At 36.1% G+C, this 20,611-nt stretch overlaps 2 protein-coding genes across 2 annotated transcripts; one reads left to right on the top strand and one right to left on the bottom strand.

Annotated features, from left to right (window-relative positions):
* Positions 1-473: 473 nt before the first annotated feature.
* LOC132545951 (uncharacterized) lies at positions 474-977 on the top strand. The gene has a single exon (XM_060209633.1). It carries the CDS (start codon positions 474-476, stop codon positions 975-977), a length of 504 nt encoding a protein of 167 aa, XP_060065616.1.
* A 925-nt stretch (positions 978-1,902) lies between these two features.
* LOC132545938 (E3 ubiquitin-protein ligase NRDP1-like) lies at positions 1,903-10,675 on the bottom strand. The gene is made up of 8 exons (XM_060209618.1): positions 10,608-10,675; positions 9,492-9,589; positions 8,680-8,979; positions 7,111-7,242; positions 6,755-6,834; positions 5,815-6,056; positions 4,628-4,763; positions 1,903-2,494 (listed from the first exon to the last, which is right to left on the bottom strand). Exons 2-7 carry the CDS (start codon positions 9,579-9,581, stop codon positions 4,660-4,662), a joined length of 948 nt encoding a protein of 315 aa, XP_060065601.1. The 5' UTR covers positions 9,582-9,589; positions 10,608-10,675; the 3' UTR covers positions 1,903-2,494; positions 4,628-4,659.
* Positions 10,676-20,611: the final 9,936 nt, after the last annotated feature.

The raw sequence follows: 20,611 nt of genomic DNA, 5'->3' as shown, positions 1-20,611 counted from the left end.
CCTCTTTTTATAGAAACTGTGATACAACACATAATTATCATAAAAAAATTTAAATTAACAAAATAAATTAAAAAATGACAGCATCATCTCTCTCTTGTATATATACTCAATGTAATTAAGCTTGTTTTTTTATCATAGGAATAAACAAGAATTTCTTTTTTTTAAGGTTCTACTGGTAACAGATCAACATATCACATATAAAAATTACTTGGTATCTGTACAAATGCCAAGGCCTTTTCATAACTTACAATTTTAAATCAAAGTCCAGACTGATATGCATCTCCTATATCAGCAATGCCATGTTACGAAAACAGACTTACAAATATTAATTATAATACAATTTATTTTATGTTTGTTTTTTTTTTCAAATATTACATAAACAGTGATCATATATTAAATATCACATAAAAACATTCATTTTTAATTTCAAATTTTTAATTTAACGACACGAACAGGAATGTTCTGTGCTTATAATGTATAGTATTCTTCATCTCTTACTCTTTACTCCCTCTATATACCAACCATCAAGTCCCTCTAACCCAGTCCTCTCCCACCCAAGTCCCTCTAGCCCAGTCCTCTCCCACCCAAGTCCCTCTAGCCCAGTCCTCTCCCACCCAAGTCCCTCTAGCCCAGTCCTCTCCCACCCAAGTCCCTCTAGCCCAGTCCTCTCCCACCCAAGTCCCTCTAGCCCAGTCCTCTCCCACCCAAGTCCCTCTAGCCCAGTCCTCTCCCACCCAAGTCCCTCTAGCCCAGTCCTCTCCCATCCAAGTCCCTCTAGCCCAGTCCTCTCCCACCCAAGTCCCTCTAGCTCAGTCCTCTCCCATCCAGCTCCCTCTAATCCGGTCCTTTCCCATCCAGCTCCATCTAGCCTAGCCCTCTCCCATCCTGCTCCCTCTAGCCTAGCCCTGTCCCATCCAGGTCCCTCTAACCAAGTCCTCTCCCAGCGAGGTACCTCTAGCCTAACCTTCTCCCTCTAGCCCACCATCTCTCCCATCCAGCTCCCTCTAGCCCAGCCCTCTCCCATCCAGGTCCCTCTAACCAAGTCCTCTCCCAGCGAGGTACCTCTAGCCTAACCTTCTCCCTCTAGCCCACCATCTCTCCCATCCAGCTTCCTCTAGTCCACACCTCTCCAACCCAGCTCCTTCTAGCCCAACCTGAATGCGATATTATACCTAGTTTCCTATATATCACAAATCAGAATAGTATATAAATATGAAAAGTTAATTCAACATTATTTCATCATGTTTTAAGAAACCAGTTTACTAGATCAATGATGTGATTGCACTGAAGTGAATTTTAGTCTAATGAATGAAGTTTTAGATTGAGGTGGTTACCAGAAAATTTCTAAATTAGAAAATGTTTGATGATGAATTCTGTTCCCGAGGGTGTAATCACACTTGCTTTTTAAACAAGTTCTTACTTAAATAAAACAAAAAACAAAAAGACCTATTTGCAAGTACATAATTCTACCACTAATTTGTTAAAATAATGATCTGTTTAAAATTAGACAAGGACCACAGGCATAGTTTTTAATCCGATGAATTGGACAGATATTGACATCAATATCAAGGGAAACTGCCAGTCTCAACAGGAAAATAAAACCTTTTTTCAATGTGAATTTGATACATCATTTATCATCTGTAGTCTAGGGATTTGTGAGATTCAATACTATTAATTCCTCTGCTCCAGAATGTTACTCTGCATTCAAAACAGACCTTGTTAGTAGCTCTGCATGAAATATTTGTAAACAAGTTAAAATCTTCCTACAGGTTTTTACTCTTAAATACAATCATCAAAAGCCTTCCAAAATAAAAACCTACCACCATTATTTTCAAGTTCTTCAAGACACAAAATATAATTTGATATGTTGAATGACCATTCACAAACTCATTCAACCGATTAAGATATTATCTGACGTAATTAAATACAATACTAATATCAATTGTGACTTCACTCAAGTATTATGTCAATGTTAGGAACTATGGAATGGTGTTAAACTTTGGGAAGACATTCAACTTTAAATACATACCGTAAAATAACATTTTAGGGGTGCTCAAATTTTGTAGTTTAGCAAAAGTATACATTTGTGTTAGTATTTAATTTTGCAGAATAATCTTGCTCACAAAATCCACTTGTATTATAATCCTGTCAACTTTTATCTGTTTATCGTTTTATGGATATACAATCTTGTGAATTCTAAATACCCACAACTTAAATGAAAATTTACGATAAATGTGGAAGTTTCCTGGAGTATCAGAACATTATGACTAACAGAAGTCTTGTGCATATAGTAGGCTAGAAGTGCCCTTGACAGTTAATTCACTGGTCCATCAGAATAATCCTCAAAAGAATTCAAAATTCATAGATGTCTGTCAAATGTTATCAGATACTTTTGGATATCCTTCACCCTGTAGAATTGGAGTGACAACAAAGCCTGTAGACGATTGTTGGAGATACTGCTGCTTCATCTTACAAGTTAAGGAAAGGTTGTTTTCTGTAAGAAGAAAAAAATCAACCTTCATTTTTTTTTTCATTTAAGGTTTAGCTTGCAACTGAAACAAATGATATGTAAAACTTTATACAGAACTTATGGCAATAATTTACAGTAATGAAAGATTTCAGTCTTGACTCTATAACTTGCAGTACTGTTTAGCCTTCATGTGTGTAATCGACTACAGGTGTTAAATGATTGCTTGCATCTTTTACAACCTCTTATAATAACAAAATAGAACAAAACCGAAGATGTTTGGGATACACGGTTTGATAAAAAGCTTTCCCCAGTTGTATACATCCATATACATATAATATGAAAGTCCAACATGAATTCAAATCCCTAACAGTTATTTGTACAAAAATTACTTTATATGGCATCCATGGTGATTCTGTTACCGTATCAGAGAACAAATTTAAAGTCATTTCTAGATCATCGTTGGGTAAATACTGCATTTCAAAAATGTGATGTGCATATGCAGAAGAAGAGTAAGCATTCTTGTAAATAAAGAATATGACTACTACACTATTATCAATATATTTCCATTCCTCTTTTGTTATTTTATCATACCAATTACTCATGAACTTGTAGGACTTATAAACACCTACCCTAAAACTTTTAAGTGAGTTTTGGTACAAAAAGGAACACAAACTTTGATGAACAAATAAACAACACATTTTCAAGTCTACAGCATGCTTATGATTTTGAAAAATAAATTCACAAAATATTTCAACATTTTTAGCTTCAACATAAATCAAACCTTTCTTGTTATGATTATATAAAACCATGTGGAGCAGACTGGCAGTATACTTTATATGGAGAAGTTTACTGGTCAAGGTTGTTGTCGTATTTGAAAAGGTGAAACAATATCATAAGACTCTTTCATATGCGTGTATGTAGGATTGGGATATTCCACCCGAGGGTCACAAAATATGGTGAAACCTGAGGCTCTGCGAGGGTTTTACCATATTTTGTGACCCCGAGGGTGGAATATCCCTATCCTACATACACACATAATGAAAGAGTCTTTTTCTCTCATATCTTTACCAAAATTTTGGGAAAAGGACAGTCGGTCGGCCATTATCTTCATTTTTTTTTTTCATTTTTTTAATCGGAGGTTTTTATAAAAAATGAACTGGATATTCTTAATGATCATACCCATATTTTGCAAACTTTCGGTTTGCTGTCAAATTTCAAACCATTTTTCGGTACATGCAGGATGAATATATTATTCGCAGATGAAACTAGAAAATGTCTGTAAGACATGAAATCCTCCAGCCCCCCCACCCCCACCCATGTGAAATAATAGTGAAAGGTCCGAATGAAGTTGTTAGGTGGTATATACTGATTTGGGACGCGACGCGACGCGACGCGACGGGACGGACGGACATGGCATGGTGGGGGCATAAAAAACCAAAAATGATCTCTGTGTGATTATATAGTATGTGCAAATAAACATCCGCGAAAAGAAATTCTTCCGTCAAATACTTCAAAGAAATCAACCAGGAATGGATTTTTATAATTCAACATATAGTTTTATCATCAAAATCACATATTTGATCATTTTAAGAAATATATCAATGTATCTTTTTACTGTTTTAACATTTTTTCAAAATACTGTGATGTTGACATGACGTCACCATAGTCAAAGGAATTCCATTCATAAATTCAAGGTGGGACGTCACACGATCTCCTATTCCGAGCCGCTGTCGCTCTCGATCACCATGATTCGACGACATTTGGGTGGTGGAACATTTGTGGTGATATTTACGGTGATTTGGCAATTTTCAATGTGATAACCAGCAAACAAGGATTCGAAGTGAGTTTCAGATTGTTTCTGTGATACAGGATTGTAGGTGTTAACCGTGTTTTCTTGTTGTGATGACGATGACAGCTGACAGATCGATGTAAACAAGCAGACGACGCTGTAAGAGTTGTCTCCCCTGTACACAGATTACTCCACGCACATGTTTGCCCATGTAAGATAGAATTTTCTTACATAGCTATCTTACATGGGCAAACTCTATCCAATATGGCAGGATATGAGAGAAAAGACGTCTGAAAGGTGGATATTATGTGATTATGTTACCACAATAACATAACGACAATGAAGTCAAACAACACGATACAACTCACCTCACAAAAGGAAAAAAAGTAACTTTCCAAACTCATTCCACTCCATGAGCAAATATCATAACAAGTCCAGGTTCCATAATGAGATCCTCAGGCATGTGTTGATTCTCGCAGGCCATCACTACCACAGCTTGTTTACCTTGTGAGACAGAACATACATTATAACAGCTTTTTTACCTGGTGAGACAGAACATACATTATAACAGCTTGTTCACCTGGTGAGACAGAACATGCATTACCACTAATTTTTACCAGGTGAGACAAAACATACACTACTTATTTTCTTGTTGTATTGTGGTCCGGACAAAATTATGTTGGACAGACAAATGGACAGACAGACAAAGCGGCAACTTAATGCTCACCCTTCGGGAGCTTAATAAAAGCATAATGATGCCTTTCATTTCAGGGTACAGACCTCAAAGACAGCAAAATAATTTATTTCAATCAGGGCTCTCACACCCCATTTTGGGACTCGGGCCCCGAGGCCCTTTGAATTGGCAAAAATAATGGTGCTTTCCTTAGAATTTGGAAAACTTGGGGTCTAAATTGGGAAAAAAAGATACTATTTTGCATTGGGAATGGGGCCTAATATCGGCCCCAAATCTGGCAGATCGAGAGCCCTGTCAATAGAACTGATTTTGTAAATCCTTGCTTGTGATGATGCAAATTCCAAATTATTTCAACATCGAAAGAATTTATAAGGTAAATACATCCAAATAGACTAATATGAAATGAAATAAACATATAGGATCAGGCGTTAAATGGTCTGATTATGTCTAACCTCATGCTCAATGTTACTGTCGCCAAAATCACTAGCTTTTATTAAAATATGAATTTGATGACAAAGACTATAAGTTGTTGTGTTATTCATATTTGTTTTGTAAGTAGCAGACCTTCGCATATTTTCTTAAATATTTATCTGTTTCTTGTTCATGATCATGGGCAAAGGTGGCTGCCATTTTCATATTACATTGACAGCTTTACCTCATATAATTCTGCAACCCTTATCACATAGTTCTTTTGCTTTCTATACAAGTAATTGTGATTTATTGATGTAGCGAGATAGTATGTGACATATTAGTGGTATGCAACCTACAATTATCTCCCTTGGTTTAGATATTCAACCCACACAATCTGTATTCTGCTGGAATTATCAAACCATTAACCCTTATAAATAATGAAGACTATACCTGGAATTCTCTTTGTGACATAATTTTCATATTGCCTCCTGTTTAGCTGACGTGTTTCTAATGTACTTAATCCACTGGGCCATCGACGTTCGTGAGCATTTTCCATGAGCTCGTTCACAATGTGTGATGGACATCCACTGTCAATAAGGGCACGCTTGATAACAGCTTGGAGCACAGCATCAGGAGTTGAAATCATACCACCCCAACGAGTCACTCTGGCTGGCTGCAAACTACCAGCCCACCTGTCAATGTAAGAATGTTGATTTCTGTTGAACTATTCTTTCCCAAATAACCAATACACTAATGAAAGATATAAAACTTCTAAAAAAATCTTGAGCCTTAAAGATGTAAAATGGTACTGTTTCAATACAGATTACTAGCCTGATTCAACAGACAATTTTGCTCACATAATTATGAGATGAATTTTCTGAATTCCTGATGAATTCAAATATAAAAGATACATCAAATACAACCACTGGGATGCTGACAAAGAAACATACAATCCAAGATCAAATCAGTGCCAAGTATCACAATGGAACAAATAACATCTTGTCCTGTCTATTCAATTTAACAGATGCATTACTAATCTGATGCCAATTGAAGCATGATATTGGAGAAAAATATGTCTTATGAAAGGTGGGCTAAAACTATTGAATGGAAACCTATCTTACACCAATATTCTTTTTATTCTTTCTTTAAGAAATGATAACAATGATAATTATGAATACATGTTTTACGCAATATACCGAATCATGTTTTTTTAGGTGCTTCAGTCTAAAAACTTATAAAAAATTTATCTAGATGCCAATTTCTAGTTAGCATAAACTTTAAATTCTAAATCATTCCAAATTGAATCATACTTCCATTACACAAAATTTTAAAGAAAACAGGATATGGAAACAAGTTATTGATAAATTATATAAATCTGTCTACTACTCACCGAACAACATCTGCATTCTCCATCTCAGACTGAATTTCCCTCATTCTAGGATTAGAAACTCTCATAGACCGCATATATTCCTGTCAACAACATTGAAAAAAACCTTGTAAATAGTAAATTGATATTAACATATATTTAATTAAGCTCACTGGTTTTATTTCAAATACATTTTGCAGTTCACAGCAGTTTTCATTTAAATATGTCTTGCAATTAATGCTCTTTTATTAACCAAACATATATTACCTTTGTAAAAGATTGCTGTTAAAATATAAATATAGATTGCACAAATTAATATGTTCATGAATCTATATCCATAACAGGCTTTAATGTTCTGTGATAGAGTTCTCTCCCTTTACCTTGAGCAGTTGAAGTTCTCGTTTTTGTTCACAGATCTGTAGTTTGTGGTCAGCAATTTCAGTCTGCATCTCACCAATCCTGTCAAGCTGCTGCTGCACAAGATTTCGTAACTCGCGTACACAGTTGTGATCCTGATAAAGAAATATAATCTTTAAATAAAATATTTCACAAAATATATCTGATTTTCAAGGCATACATCTATCATTTATCTGTAACAGCAATAATGTTTATTGCCATAAATTATTTTCATCAGGGATGATTATCAATATTCATTCTGGAATGAATATTATGATTACAAATTTACTACATATGTACTGCATGAAAATCTGTATATACAGGAAATTGTTTTTATCCTAATTTCTGATTAATTAATATATTTCATATTATACATCCTAAATCTGTAAAGAATCAACGCGCTGCACAATCAGTTTAAACACCATTTTGGAAACATGTTAATCAACTGTTTGCTTCTTATGGCAGTCTCTTGTTATGTAAGGCAGAAGAAATGTCACAAACAAAAAGAATTATAAAATGTCCCAATGAATTTCTGCAAGATGAATGACTGTGGACCCTGACATGTTACACCAGGAGTGAAAAATTATGCTTGAGGAAAGGAGAAACATCACTGTGAAATTGTCTCATTGTAATCATGATGTATTGTGATGAATATTTTTGTGTATTTTTCAGTAAATAATGTAATCCTATGCACAGCTGCAGCAAAAAAGAGAAATCTTCAAAAGTACTGTCTGCTTAGCCATTAGTAGTTTATAGAAAGATGAAAAAGCAACATCTATTTACCCCAATTTTGTATTGAAAATCCTGCTTAGAATCAAACAAGAATAGAAGACAAATTGATACTATTAATATATGTTCTAAGGAATTTTTATAGAAATTAAGGAACAATTTTTTTCAGCTGCTGTGGAAATGAAAGCTGCTGAGGATAGATGGAAACCCCAAATGACTGCATGAAAATAAAATTTCTATAAATACTTTTAGTAACAATGATCATGACAATTGACCTTTTGACCTGAAAGCATCTGAAGCAAGCACTCTATCAAAGGAAGCCTTGTATTTGGTTTGAGGCTATAGGGAACTCATGTTACCTTTGTTTTGATGACTGATATGACTCCATGACCTAGGCCAAAATATTGATCCCTACATATAGGTTGTATAAAATAATTTCAAAAGCTTTTTTGTTGGAATAAAATATAAACTTTTCTATGTATCATTTTGTATGCTGAAAGGAATTAAGGAATTAAATAATAATTTCAAAACCTCCTGCTGCATGAAATCTTTACAGGAATAAAACTAAAGATTTTGGTAGGTGTTGTGAAGCAAATTGAAGGATGATTTCAAATGCTATCTTACTGAAATAAAATCTATGCGGTATTGAGGTGTGTAGGTTGCAGCAATTTGAATGATAATTTCATGAAATTCATAATTAAGCTATCATACTGTAATAATATTCGCGCATGATGTCAGATACAGAAGGTGACTATAGGTTATAACTATTGCGTGACATTATTACACTCAGCCTTGTAAGATTTAATCTCTAAGCAACCACTTACTTTGAGTTCATCTTTGGGAACCACCAGACCACATCCATGGTCGCAGTGCACAGGTTTTTTTGGGTTATGCTCACACTCTTGCAAATGTGAGGATAGCATATCCAGTTTGACTAGAGCTGTGCAGCCATATGAGGAATTGCTACAGCTAATTTGTAAACGAGACAGAAGATTGCGGAGAATTCGGGGGACTGGCTTCAGCTGATTGGTTGTAATTGGGTTACGGTCTACTGGACATGTAGGTTGATGGGTTAGCCATTCCCGTATACAAGCACCACAAAAAGCATGTTCACATTGAGGAGCCTGAAAGTATACAATAAAGGCATGTTAAATGGATTTTTATTATATTCAAGAAATACTCTATTCATTTATTTCCTGAAGTATTCACCAAATATAAAAATGTAAGAGGGGGGCACTTTTTTTGCACATAGCTTTGAGTTGCTTTTCACAACAGTATACAACAAAATTGATTTGTAAAATTATTAATTTGTTGACTTAATTAACAATTAACATAGAAATCAGGCCAATAGAGATGGAGTACATGTCCAATACTCTCAATACAATGAAGAAAAAGTTTCCATTACATCAAACATTGGAAGCACAATAAGTTGACTATATTTTCCACTGGGAACAGCAACAGTTGTGAAAGTAACGATGAGATTGATATTTTCTCCTGTGTCCCTTTATGGGTGTCTTGTAAACAAGATCATTTATTATGTATATTTAATATTCCAATGCTTCCATTTGGGATCAAACCCATGACCTCTGACTTTACACTCATCCAATGGTACAAATTACGCTGCAACATAACTCACCTGTAAAGGCTCCTCCAGGACACCACTACAAATTGGACAGATCAATTCCTCATCAGGCTCAGTCTGAAACCTGTTAACCTCGTAGCCCATGTCGCCTCCTATAACAGAAACAATTATCACAAGATTTACATATTGACATAGCCATAAAAAATAACAAGAACCTGTTATAAAACAAGATAAAATGACAATTCTGTCTTATGCCCAATCAAGAATCAAACTTGAGATATTCAGATGGCAGTCCTTCAGACGCCAAGCATGCTTGTTTGCTTTAGTGAATAGAGCATTCACTAAAGCAAACAAGCATGCTCTGTCATCTGAATGACTGGGACCAGGCTGTATAGTAGACTACACTATATCTACCAATCCTCCTATTCATTTTACACTCCTTCTCATTTGTTCAATCTTTCTAAATCTCAACCCCACAACTCTGAATTCACCAACTTGTAGGATTTTGTTAGGCACCAATCGTAATTGTACAGTGAAACACATTTCTATCAAGCATACAGACAGGAACTGAACCGAGATCCCCACCATGACAATTTATGGTATTTTTTCCGTCTATCAACTGAGCAAAAGAATTAGGCGAAGCAGGGACGTCCCTGGGCGAAGTAAGCCCGTGATCAATCACATGAGTGGCTATATTATACAAAATGTAATAACAGATCGATATAAATTTTGAAAATCATGAATTCTATATACATTAATACCTGATACTTACAGAGTACATTAAAAACAACTATACTTCGATATATAACGTCCAATTTCTGTGCAAAGTCTGCTTCTTGTCGTATAATTAGTCACACGATTGAAAAATATGTTAGTAAATCATGATGACATCAACAATTAATTATTTTTACATATTCTAAACTTAACCTATTGTCCATAAATCTAAAAACGTAGTATTTTACAAAGAAAGCAAATATTAAATCAGCAAAGAAAATAACTATCAATCTCTAGCGTAAATGTTTGTCTCCAAGAACGATATCAAGTTGCCAGACATAAAACCGTCGACATTTATTATGACAATGCGTTGATTGTAAATATTGACATATGGTATGAATAAACAAATAGTTAATCTATTCAATATTTCAAATGAAAACACGACATTATGTTTACCACATAGGGTTTCCACCAGTCAAAACCAATGTTTCTTGTAGAAATTTATGTCAGAACATTTTTCTGGTTCCTACTTCCGTCGGAGTCAATGCGCAAGTCTCCTGCGGTAAGAGAAGGGGGATAACTCAAAATAAAACACATGAAACCACTAGTACATTCTACAGAATTTAGCGAGGAAATAAATATTTCAATAGATTAATTATTTCAACCAAAACGCGCTAGAAGAGATCGCAATTTTCAATTTTCAGAAATTGACTGAATGGACGTGTACGTCCTGATACTGCAAACGAATATATATCATATAACTGATAGCTTTTGCATATCTTTACACAGAATATATCTTGCACGTGCAAATTTCTTATTGCAATTTATCGGCTGTTATTTAAAATCTAAATACAGTTAGATAACAGTTTTACCATTCTTTATCCAACTTGAAACTATCTGCGCTATATTATTATAATATTTAAATGTGTGTGTTTTTTTTCTAGCTTTCAAATATTAAGCGGCATTACCGTTGTCTCTTTCCTGTCATCGTCCTGTATAATATATATACCGATGGAAAAAGAACGAAAACGTAGTTGATACATTTCAGCAAAGATCAAATGTATGCTGTATCTAGAGCAAAATCACAACGAAATGTTTGGCCCCAGGCCTATGATTTTAATTATAAGCATTTCGGGTGGAATAAAACCATTTAACAGTAGATAAAACCAGGGACGGATATATTAATATACGTCCCTGATAAAACTGAACAAGTAGACATTTGATATACGGGGGTCATGGGGGTCATGGATCCTGATATTCGTTATCCAGATTGTCAGTTTGCACCTATTAGTGCGTACGGTATCTGGAGATAGTGACATGTTATAGAGTAAAATACTATTGTAACTCAGTGAATACGACATTTGCATAACGTCATCTTACATAATTATATATTTTTTCATAAAGAGTGTATTTTTAATTGTCGAATTGTATTGTAGAAATGAAAATATACAAGTCTTGGAAAAGTTTAGAAAAAGTTAAGAAAGTATTAACGATTTAATGAATTTAATCCCTTTTACGCAACCAATGTCTTTTGCAATGGCACTTCTACAAAAAACATATTCTACATGATAATTTATCATTAAAAGCTAGTTTTCAGTAACACTTTTATTTTATACAGCTCAGTGGCATGAGGAATGCCATCAACATACCAATCATACATTGCACGCCGTAAAACTATCATTGGTGAATGGTCTCCACCCTATAGAGACAACCACCGAGACGAAGCCTATCTTCGGATGGGACATACATACTTTGGCATGCATGTATAATGAAAGGCGAAGATAATCCTGGATGCATAGGAAGTGATGAGCCATTCACCGTTAAATATTTTTGTTGGACTGCATTGACCTTCTGTCTACTCGATATTTTTTTATTGTAACGTTACAAGTCTAAAGACCCTTTTTAAAACAGCTGAGATTTATCAAAGTCTAGGTTATCTGAAAGATGTTGGTCTATATTATAGAATATTACTTACCATTTTAATTTTTTGTGATAATGTAACCATGTAAGATTTATAGCATTTGTCTTTTACCTTTTAGTTTGTTTGATGTTATTTCCTTTTTGGATCGCTGTGTGTTTTACCAGTTGATGGTCCTAATGACCTTTTATATGTTGACGGGCCGTTAAGATTGTAATAATGATAGTAATAATAATATTTTATCAAAGAAGTGGACTGTATTGCAGATACATAATACCGAATATATGACGTTCATTTACGAATAGAAAATATATAGATTACGAACAAATTGTTCAAAACAAAATCTACTTTAAATGAATTTAAAGAAAAAGGTTTGACAACACAACTCCCAAAGTAAAAATTATCAAAATTCAATTTTCTCTGACCTACCTCTGTAATCGTAAATAATCTTTATGATGGCATCAGGAAACAATTATCATAGTTGGATTTGCCTGTCATAATTAATACACCTATATTTTCATTGAAATTTGATTTTGCTATTTTTATCAAATTTTGATAGATCATAAGATTTTAATCGCTTTCCATGGCAGCCTATCGAAAAAGATAGTCATTTGAGCTCCCTGTGTTCCAGGGCGGCTAGGGTTTGATTCCCCGATCGGACATGAAAAGGTATAAAGTCACCTACCCAACCACATGGACTTTGCACAGTTACCTTGGTTTCTTACATCCGGGCCAACAAAAGTGACCAATATATCAAGCTGTAAGTAAGATAATTATAAAAGTTTATTCATTTATGTCGCAAAGACGATTTCGTGATATCTCCCATTCAATGTAGTGGTGTCATCTATTCTATAGATTGATATCTCCTCTTAACTGTAGTGGTGTCATCTATTCTATATGTTGATATCTCCTATTCACTGTAGTGTGTAATTTGTTCTATATAGTGATATCTCTATTCACTGTAGTGGTGTCGTCTATTCTATATGGTGATATCTCCTATTCACTGTAGCGGTGTCATCTATTCTATATAGTGATGTCTCCTATTCACTGTAGTGGTGTCATCTATTATATATGGTGATATCTCCTATTCACTGTAGTGGTGTCGTCTATTCTATATGGTGATATCTCCTATTCACTGTAGCGGTGTCATCTATTCTATACGTTGATATATCCTCTTCACTGTAGTGGTGTTATCTATTCTATATGGTGATATCTCCTATTCACTGTAGTGGTATCATCTATTCTATATAGTGATGTCTCCTATTCACTGTAGTATTGTCATCTATTCTATATAGTGATATCTCTATTCACTGTAGTGGTGTCATCTATTCTATATGGTGATATCTCCTATTCACTGTAGTGTGTCATCTATTCTATATGGTGATATCTCCTATTCACAGTAGTGGTATCATCTATTCTATATAGTGATATCTCCTATTCACTGTAGTGGTGTCATCTATTCTATATGATGATATCTCCTATTCACTGAATGGTGTCATCTGTTCTATATAGTGATATCTCCTATTCACTGTAGTGGTGTCATCTATTCTATATGGTGATATCTCCTATTCACTGTAGTGGTATCATCTATTCTATATAGTGATGTCTCCTATTCACTGTAGTATTGTCATCTATTCTATATAGTGATATCTCTATTCACTGTAGTGGTGTCATCTATTCTATATGGTGATATCTCCTATTCACTGTAGTGTGTCATCTATTCTATATGGTGATATCTCCTATTCACAGTAGTGGTATCATCTATTCTATATAGTGATATCTCCTATTCACTGTAGTGGTGTCATCTATTCTATATGATGATATCTCCTATTCACTGAATGGTGTCATCTGTTCTATATAGTGATATCTCCTATTCACTGTAGTGGTGTCATCTATTCTATATGGTGATATCTCCTATTCACTGTAGTGTGTCATCTATTCTATATGGTGATATCTCCTATTCACTGTAGTGGTATCATCTATTCTATATGATGATATCTCCTATTCAATGTAGTGGTGTCATCTATTCTATAGATTGATATCTCCTCTTTACTGTAGTGGTGTCATCTATTCTATATGATGATATCTCCTCTTTACTGTAGTGGTGTCATCTATTCTATATAGTAATGGTATATAAAGACAGCAACGCTAATTAACTATAATTGATACAGTTTTTCATTTCAAAATATTCCATAATACAATCATCGTACAGAAAATATCAATTTATACGTTATAATTAGCACGTATCTAGACAACCATAATAATCAGATATCAAAATAGATACAAATATGCATTTTCTAGCATTTTAAACGACTATAAAAAAATAGAAAAAAAATCTCAAATCCCTCTATAATACGTTTCTGAATACGTGACATAGTTGACTTTCAAGACTTGGTTAAAAGAATTGGTATTTGATTATGTTGGCGTGCTAGTATCGCATTTAGTACATTGTATATCATTACATTGGACTTGCAGCAAAAAATCACGGACTTGTTGCTTGAAAATTATTAACATGGATTGATGTTGCAACAGCCAAGCAACTGAATTACATAAATAAATTGACTTATTGACTGCTGCTATTTATAAATGTAAGTCATAAACCTTAATGAGAAATAAAATGTACGAGTTCAATGGATTCGAGATTTGCTCTGTACTATGTATTTATATTGGATAGAAGCATTGCAAAGTAGAGAAAAATGTTGTTCTGTTCGAATGCTTTTTTTTCAAATTATATATCTTTTTCGCAGCTTTATTTTTTTTAAACGAAATCCAGAGTCAGACGATGAGAAATTAGCTCATGAAAACTGTTCTCAGTTGGGGTTTTACTGGCGCGTCCTTCGAAATAACTGACCATCTGCACTCACATGATAAAATTTGAGGTTTTTCTTTATAAGATATTGTTGAACTGAATTGTAACACTTTGATTTATATAATAATTGAAGGTGCTTATTTTTTTGTTTGTGATTTTGCACATTGATATTTTTTTTATCGCAGATTCAAATTCGAAATAAGTCCGACATGTTATGTACCGTATCATTACGGACTAGTAGATGTGTAATTTATATGTACGCCACAACAAATACCTATATTACCATGACTGCACGGATCTCCGAGTCTATGTCTGATAAGACCACTCATCCATGACTGACCCCATTCTACCTGTGCGCTCACATGCCTACGATTCAATAAGCACTAAGGGGACATAACCCATGATATCCCGTAGAAATAAATATTGTTGCAAATGAAACCAATAGCTTCAAAATCTCACAATATTTCAATTTTTTCGTGAAAATATTGCTACTTAATTTGTTATTTTAAACATGAAAATCTATTGACAGGTTGCTTTTATTAGTTGCATTAAATTGTGAGTAAAAATGTGTACCATGTATGCAAATGATGTATACCCACACAGACGACTTTATGGGTCAGATATAAGAAGTACACGAAAGGGTGGATGGTGGGAGTGTCTCAGATCCAAACGTCATTCGAACTGACTGGTCTGACCAGAGCCAATAAGTCGAAAAATGAAAAGGGACTCTCCGGGGGTGCTCCACTGAACCCATGCAGTTATGTGTGACATCTCCTCTGACTTCATCAAGGTAGAGGAAACTAATAGCACGGACTTGTATACACAGGGATAGGCAACTACCTATTTATGTGTGACTTTCCTGATCTCGCGTCGCGAGATTTTACGCGATTTGGAGAAAAAACATCGCTTCGCCATCTTCTACAACCGAACGAGTCCTGAACGCCCTTTCAACATCGATTTCCCATATAAGTATATAAGTCCGTGCTAATAGATAGGATTGTAAGCATGTTAATTTCATCTCTGCCCCAAAAAAGGAAGTCTTCAAACGTCACTATGTCCTTAAAAAAGTTCGATACAGTCGAGCGAAATAATAAATTTATCTTTAGTTTACAAGAGGTTCGCCTTTATTTATCTCGTCAGTGATATTAAGGGACTGAAATTAATAATTATCAGTTGAAATAAGTGAGACATGTTATGATGTGTAACTTCTATGAAGTCTACAGCAGATACCTATATAATCATGTCTGAACGGGTCTCCGAGTAAAATGGTACTTACTTAGTCTGCAATTTGATAAAATCACTCATCCATAACTGACCCTATTCTACCAGTGGGCTAACGACGGGATAAACGCTAAGGGGACGTAACCCATGATATCCCGTAGAAATAGCTCCATATATTTACTGATTATTGCCTTACATTATTAAGCTCGTTATATCTAATGAAAGTTTCCCAATTTTCCCCCTTTTTGTCCAAGTATCATTTAAGTTCACACGGAATATAACAAAGAACACCTTTTATTCAGGAATACTTTGTATATATAAGAATAATGTGTGAAAGTGGATGTTTCCGGTTACACATATTCTGACGTCTATAGCGAAAAAACGAAGATAAAAAAAATGCAGCAACACGTTGATTTTCTGCTTTTTTATTACTTTTTCAAATATAATTTTTAAAGAAATCATCACCAGAGCAAAGTTTTAATTCTAAAAACGTTGGCCGTCGTGTCCTCGTACGTCTGACAGGTGGGACGAGATATAACAATCAGACACAAAATCATCATGAACGTAGCAAACTACTTACCAGGTATACATCAATGGCTAGTCATTATATATTTAGATAATGATTTAGTTTAAACATAGTTTATTGCTTCTAAAACAAGGAAGAGGATTTGGGCACAAATTATGACAATTTATAGCAACAACCTCTTCCACGGTTAATTTCAACAATGTGACAGCAACAATAAACATGTATGTACATTTTATGAAAAAAAGCGGATTAACAGGTTCAAAGTGCAGGGAAATTTCAAGAATATCATACAGCAATTCTTATCATGGACAACAATATATATTGCATAGCAATATATAACATATCTGCCTGGCTTATATACATTCCTCTATTCAAATTGTCCATGTAAATGTTCAGGCAAAATAGCCCCGCTATAATGTACCTTTGTGCTCATCTTAGATATCGTTTCTTTGTGTAAGACATACAATAATGTACCGTTTCTATATAGCACTTATGACACAATTTCCTAGAAAGGGGCGTGACAGGATTGGGTGGTCGCAATGACACAATTTCCTAGAAAGGGTCGTGACAGGATTGGGTGGTCGTAATGACACAATTTCCTAGAAAGGGTCGTGACAGGATTGGGTGGTCGTAATGTCACAATTTCCTAGAAAGGGTCGTGACAGGATTGTGTGGTCGTTATGACACAATTTCCTAGGAAGGGTCGTGACAGGATCGGGTGGCCGTAATGACACAATTTCCTAGAAAGGGTCGTGGCAGGATTGGGTGGTCATAATGACACAATTTCCTAGAAAGGGTCACGACAGGATTGGGTGGTCGTAATGACACAATTTCCTAGAGAGGGTCGTGACAGGATTGGGTGGTCGTAATGTCACAATTTCCTACAGAGGGTCGTGACAGGATTGGGTGGTCGTAATGACACATTTTCCTAGAAAGGGTCGTGACAGGATTGGGTGGTCGTAATGTCACAATTTCCTAGAAAGGGTCGTGACAGGATTGGGTGGTCGTAATGACACAATTTCCTAGAAAGGGTCGTGACAGGATTGGGTGGTCGTAATGACACAATTTCCTAGAAAGGGTCGTGACAGGATTGGGTGGTCGTAATGACACAATTTCCTAGAAAGGGTCGTGACAGGATTGGGTGGTCGTAATGACACAATTTCCTAGAAAGGGTCGTGACAGGATTGGGTGGTCGTAATGTCACAATTTCCTAGAAAGGGTCGTGACAAAATTGGGTGGTCGTAATGACACAATTGTCTAGAAAGGGTCGTGACAAAATTAGGTGGTGGTAATGACACAATTTCCTGAAAAGGGGCGTGACAGGATTGGGTGGTCGTAATGACACAATTTCCTAGAGAGGGGCGTGACAGGATTGGATGGTCGTAATGTCACAATTTCCTAGAGAGGGTCGTGACAGGATTGGGTGGTCGTAATGTCACAATTTCCTAGAAAGGGTCGTGACAGAATTGGGTGGTGGTAATGTCACAATTTCCCAGGAAGGGTCGTGACAGGAATGGGTGGTCTTAATGTCACAATTTCCTAGAAAGGGTCGTGACAGGAATAGGTGGTCGTATTGACACAATTGTCTAGAAAGGGGCGTGACAGGATTGGGTGGTCGTTATGACACAATTTCCTAGGAAGGGTCGTGACAGGATTGGGTGGTCGTAATGACACAATTTCCTAGAAAGGGTCGTGACAGGATTGGGTGGTCGTAATGACACAATTTCCTAGAAAGGGTCGTGACAGGATTGGGTGGTCGTAATGACACAATTTCCTAGAAAGGGTCGTGACAGGATTGGGTGGTGGTAATGACACAATTTCCTAGAAAGGGTCGTGACAGGATTGGGTGGTCGTAATGTCACAATTTCCTAGAAAGGGTCGTGACAGGATTGGGTGGTCGTAATGACACAATTTCCTAGAAAGGGTTGACAGGATCCTAGAAAGGGTCGTGACAGGATTGGGTGGTCGTAATGACACAATTTCCTAGAAAGGGTCGTGACAGGATTGGGTGGTCGTAATGACACAATTTCCTAGAAAGGGTCGTGACAGGATTGGGTGGTCGTAATGACACAATTTCCTAGAAAGGGTCGTGACAGGATTGGGTGGTCGTAATGACACAATTTCCTAGAAAGGGTCGTGACAGGATTGGGTGGTCGTAATGACACAATTTCCTAGAAAGGGTCGTGACAAAATTGGGTGGTCGTAATGACACAATTTCCTAGAAAGGGTCGTGACAAAATTGGGTGGTCGTAATGACACAATTGTCTAGAAAGGGTCGTGACAGGATTGGGTGGTCGTAATGTCACAATTTCCTAGAAAGGGTCGTGCCAGAATTGGGTGGTCGTAATGACACAATTTCCTAGAGAGGGTCGTGACAGGATTGGGTGGTCGTAATGTCACAATTTCCTAGAAAGGGTCGTGCCAGAATTGGGTGGTCGTAATGACACAATTTCCTAGAGAGTGTCGTGACAGGATTGGGTGGTCGTAATGTCACAATTTCCTAGAGAGGGTTGTGGGGTGGTCGTAATGACACAATTTCCTAGGAAGGGCCGCGACAGAATTGGGTGGTGGTAATGTCACAATTTCCTAGGAAGGGTCGTGACAGGATTGGGTGGTCGTAATGACACAATTTCCTAGAAAGGGTCGTGACAGAATTGGGTGGTCGTAATGTCACAATTTCCTAGAGAGGGTCGTGACAGGATTGGGTGGTCGTAATGTCACAATTTCCTAGAAAGGGTCGTGACAGAATTGGGTGGTCGTTATGACACAATTTCCTAGGAAGGGCCGCGACAGGATTGGGTGGTGGTAATGTCACCTTTTCCTAGGAAGTGTCGTGACAGGATTGGGTGGTCGTAATGACACAATTTCCTAGAAAGGGTCGTGACAGGATTGGGTGGTCGTAATGACACAATTTCCTAGAAAGGGTCGTGACAGAATTGGGTGGTCGTTATGACACAATTTTCTAGGAAGGGTCGTGACATGATTGGGTGGTCGTATTGATTACATGTGGAGCCACATTTGTACTAGGTGCGCAATAAGGGGCCGCACCCTTCAAGCTGTTAAACTTCGCTGACACACCCAGTAACACTTGGGAACACAAAGTCAAGTTGAAGATATGTTAAAAACATAAAATTACCCCAATGGATGTATTCATTCAGAGTGACAGAAAGTGGACCTGATATACACACCCATAAGAGGAAAGCCTAAGACAGCAGAAGACAAAATATCATTCAAAATTACACCTATTTAACGACATTAACATTGTAATTCGTATCATTGTAGATCGCAATCCGACTACATGTAATACTGCCGTAATCAAAAACATCCAAATTTGCGGCATTTTATGAATAAACGTGTGGTATGCACCATCAGATTGTCTGTTAACAGAAATTATACATGTAATGTTAACTTTATTTGATTTACAACCGCGGGCAAAACCCGCGTGGTCGGGCAAGTAACCCCTTAACTTTTCACGTCCGTTCCGGGAATCGAACCCTGGACGGCTAGGCGAAAGGCAAGTGCGTTACCATCGCGTTGTTGAGCTTCTAATATAAAATAATGGATTTATTCATTGTTCAATTATTTATTTTCCTTAATTGAAATTTATTGATACAAATTTCAAACAATAACTGAGATTTATCTACTGTTAAAGTAAGCACCATTAAGTCACAATCAAGTTTGTTGTCTTTTTTCCACTTTGATCGAGATTTCTGCTCTGTCGTAATTGGCGTAAAATAAACTTTTCACTCCGACCTATTACAAATAGCGAGTATCATCATCCCCTCATTAGAGATTTCCAAAGCGTTTTGACGCTGTTTCACTTAATAAACTCACGTGGAAAGTTCAGCTTCGATTAGTTGGTATAATAGGATATACACTGGGTGATCAGGCAATCACTACATAAGTATATTTATTATTTAAGGTATTGTGAATGAGTAGGAATCCAAATGGTACTCCGTCAAAAGTCGAGTTTCTAAAGGAACAGT

Source organism: Ylistrum balloti, unplaced genomic scaffold, assembly GCF_031769215.1.
Source record: "Ylistrum balloti isolate Yb309-2 unplaced genomic scaffold, AGI_CSIRO_Ybal_v1 Utg369868, whole genome shotgun sequence".
NCBI classification, from domain to species: Eukaryota; Metazoa; Mollusca; class Bivalvia; order Pectinida; family Pectinidae; genus Ylistrum; species Ylistrum balloti.
This window is presented reverse-complemented; position numbering and strand designations above follow the sequence as displayed.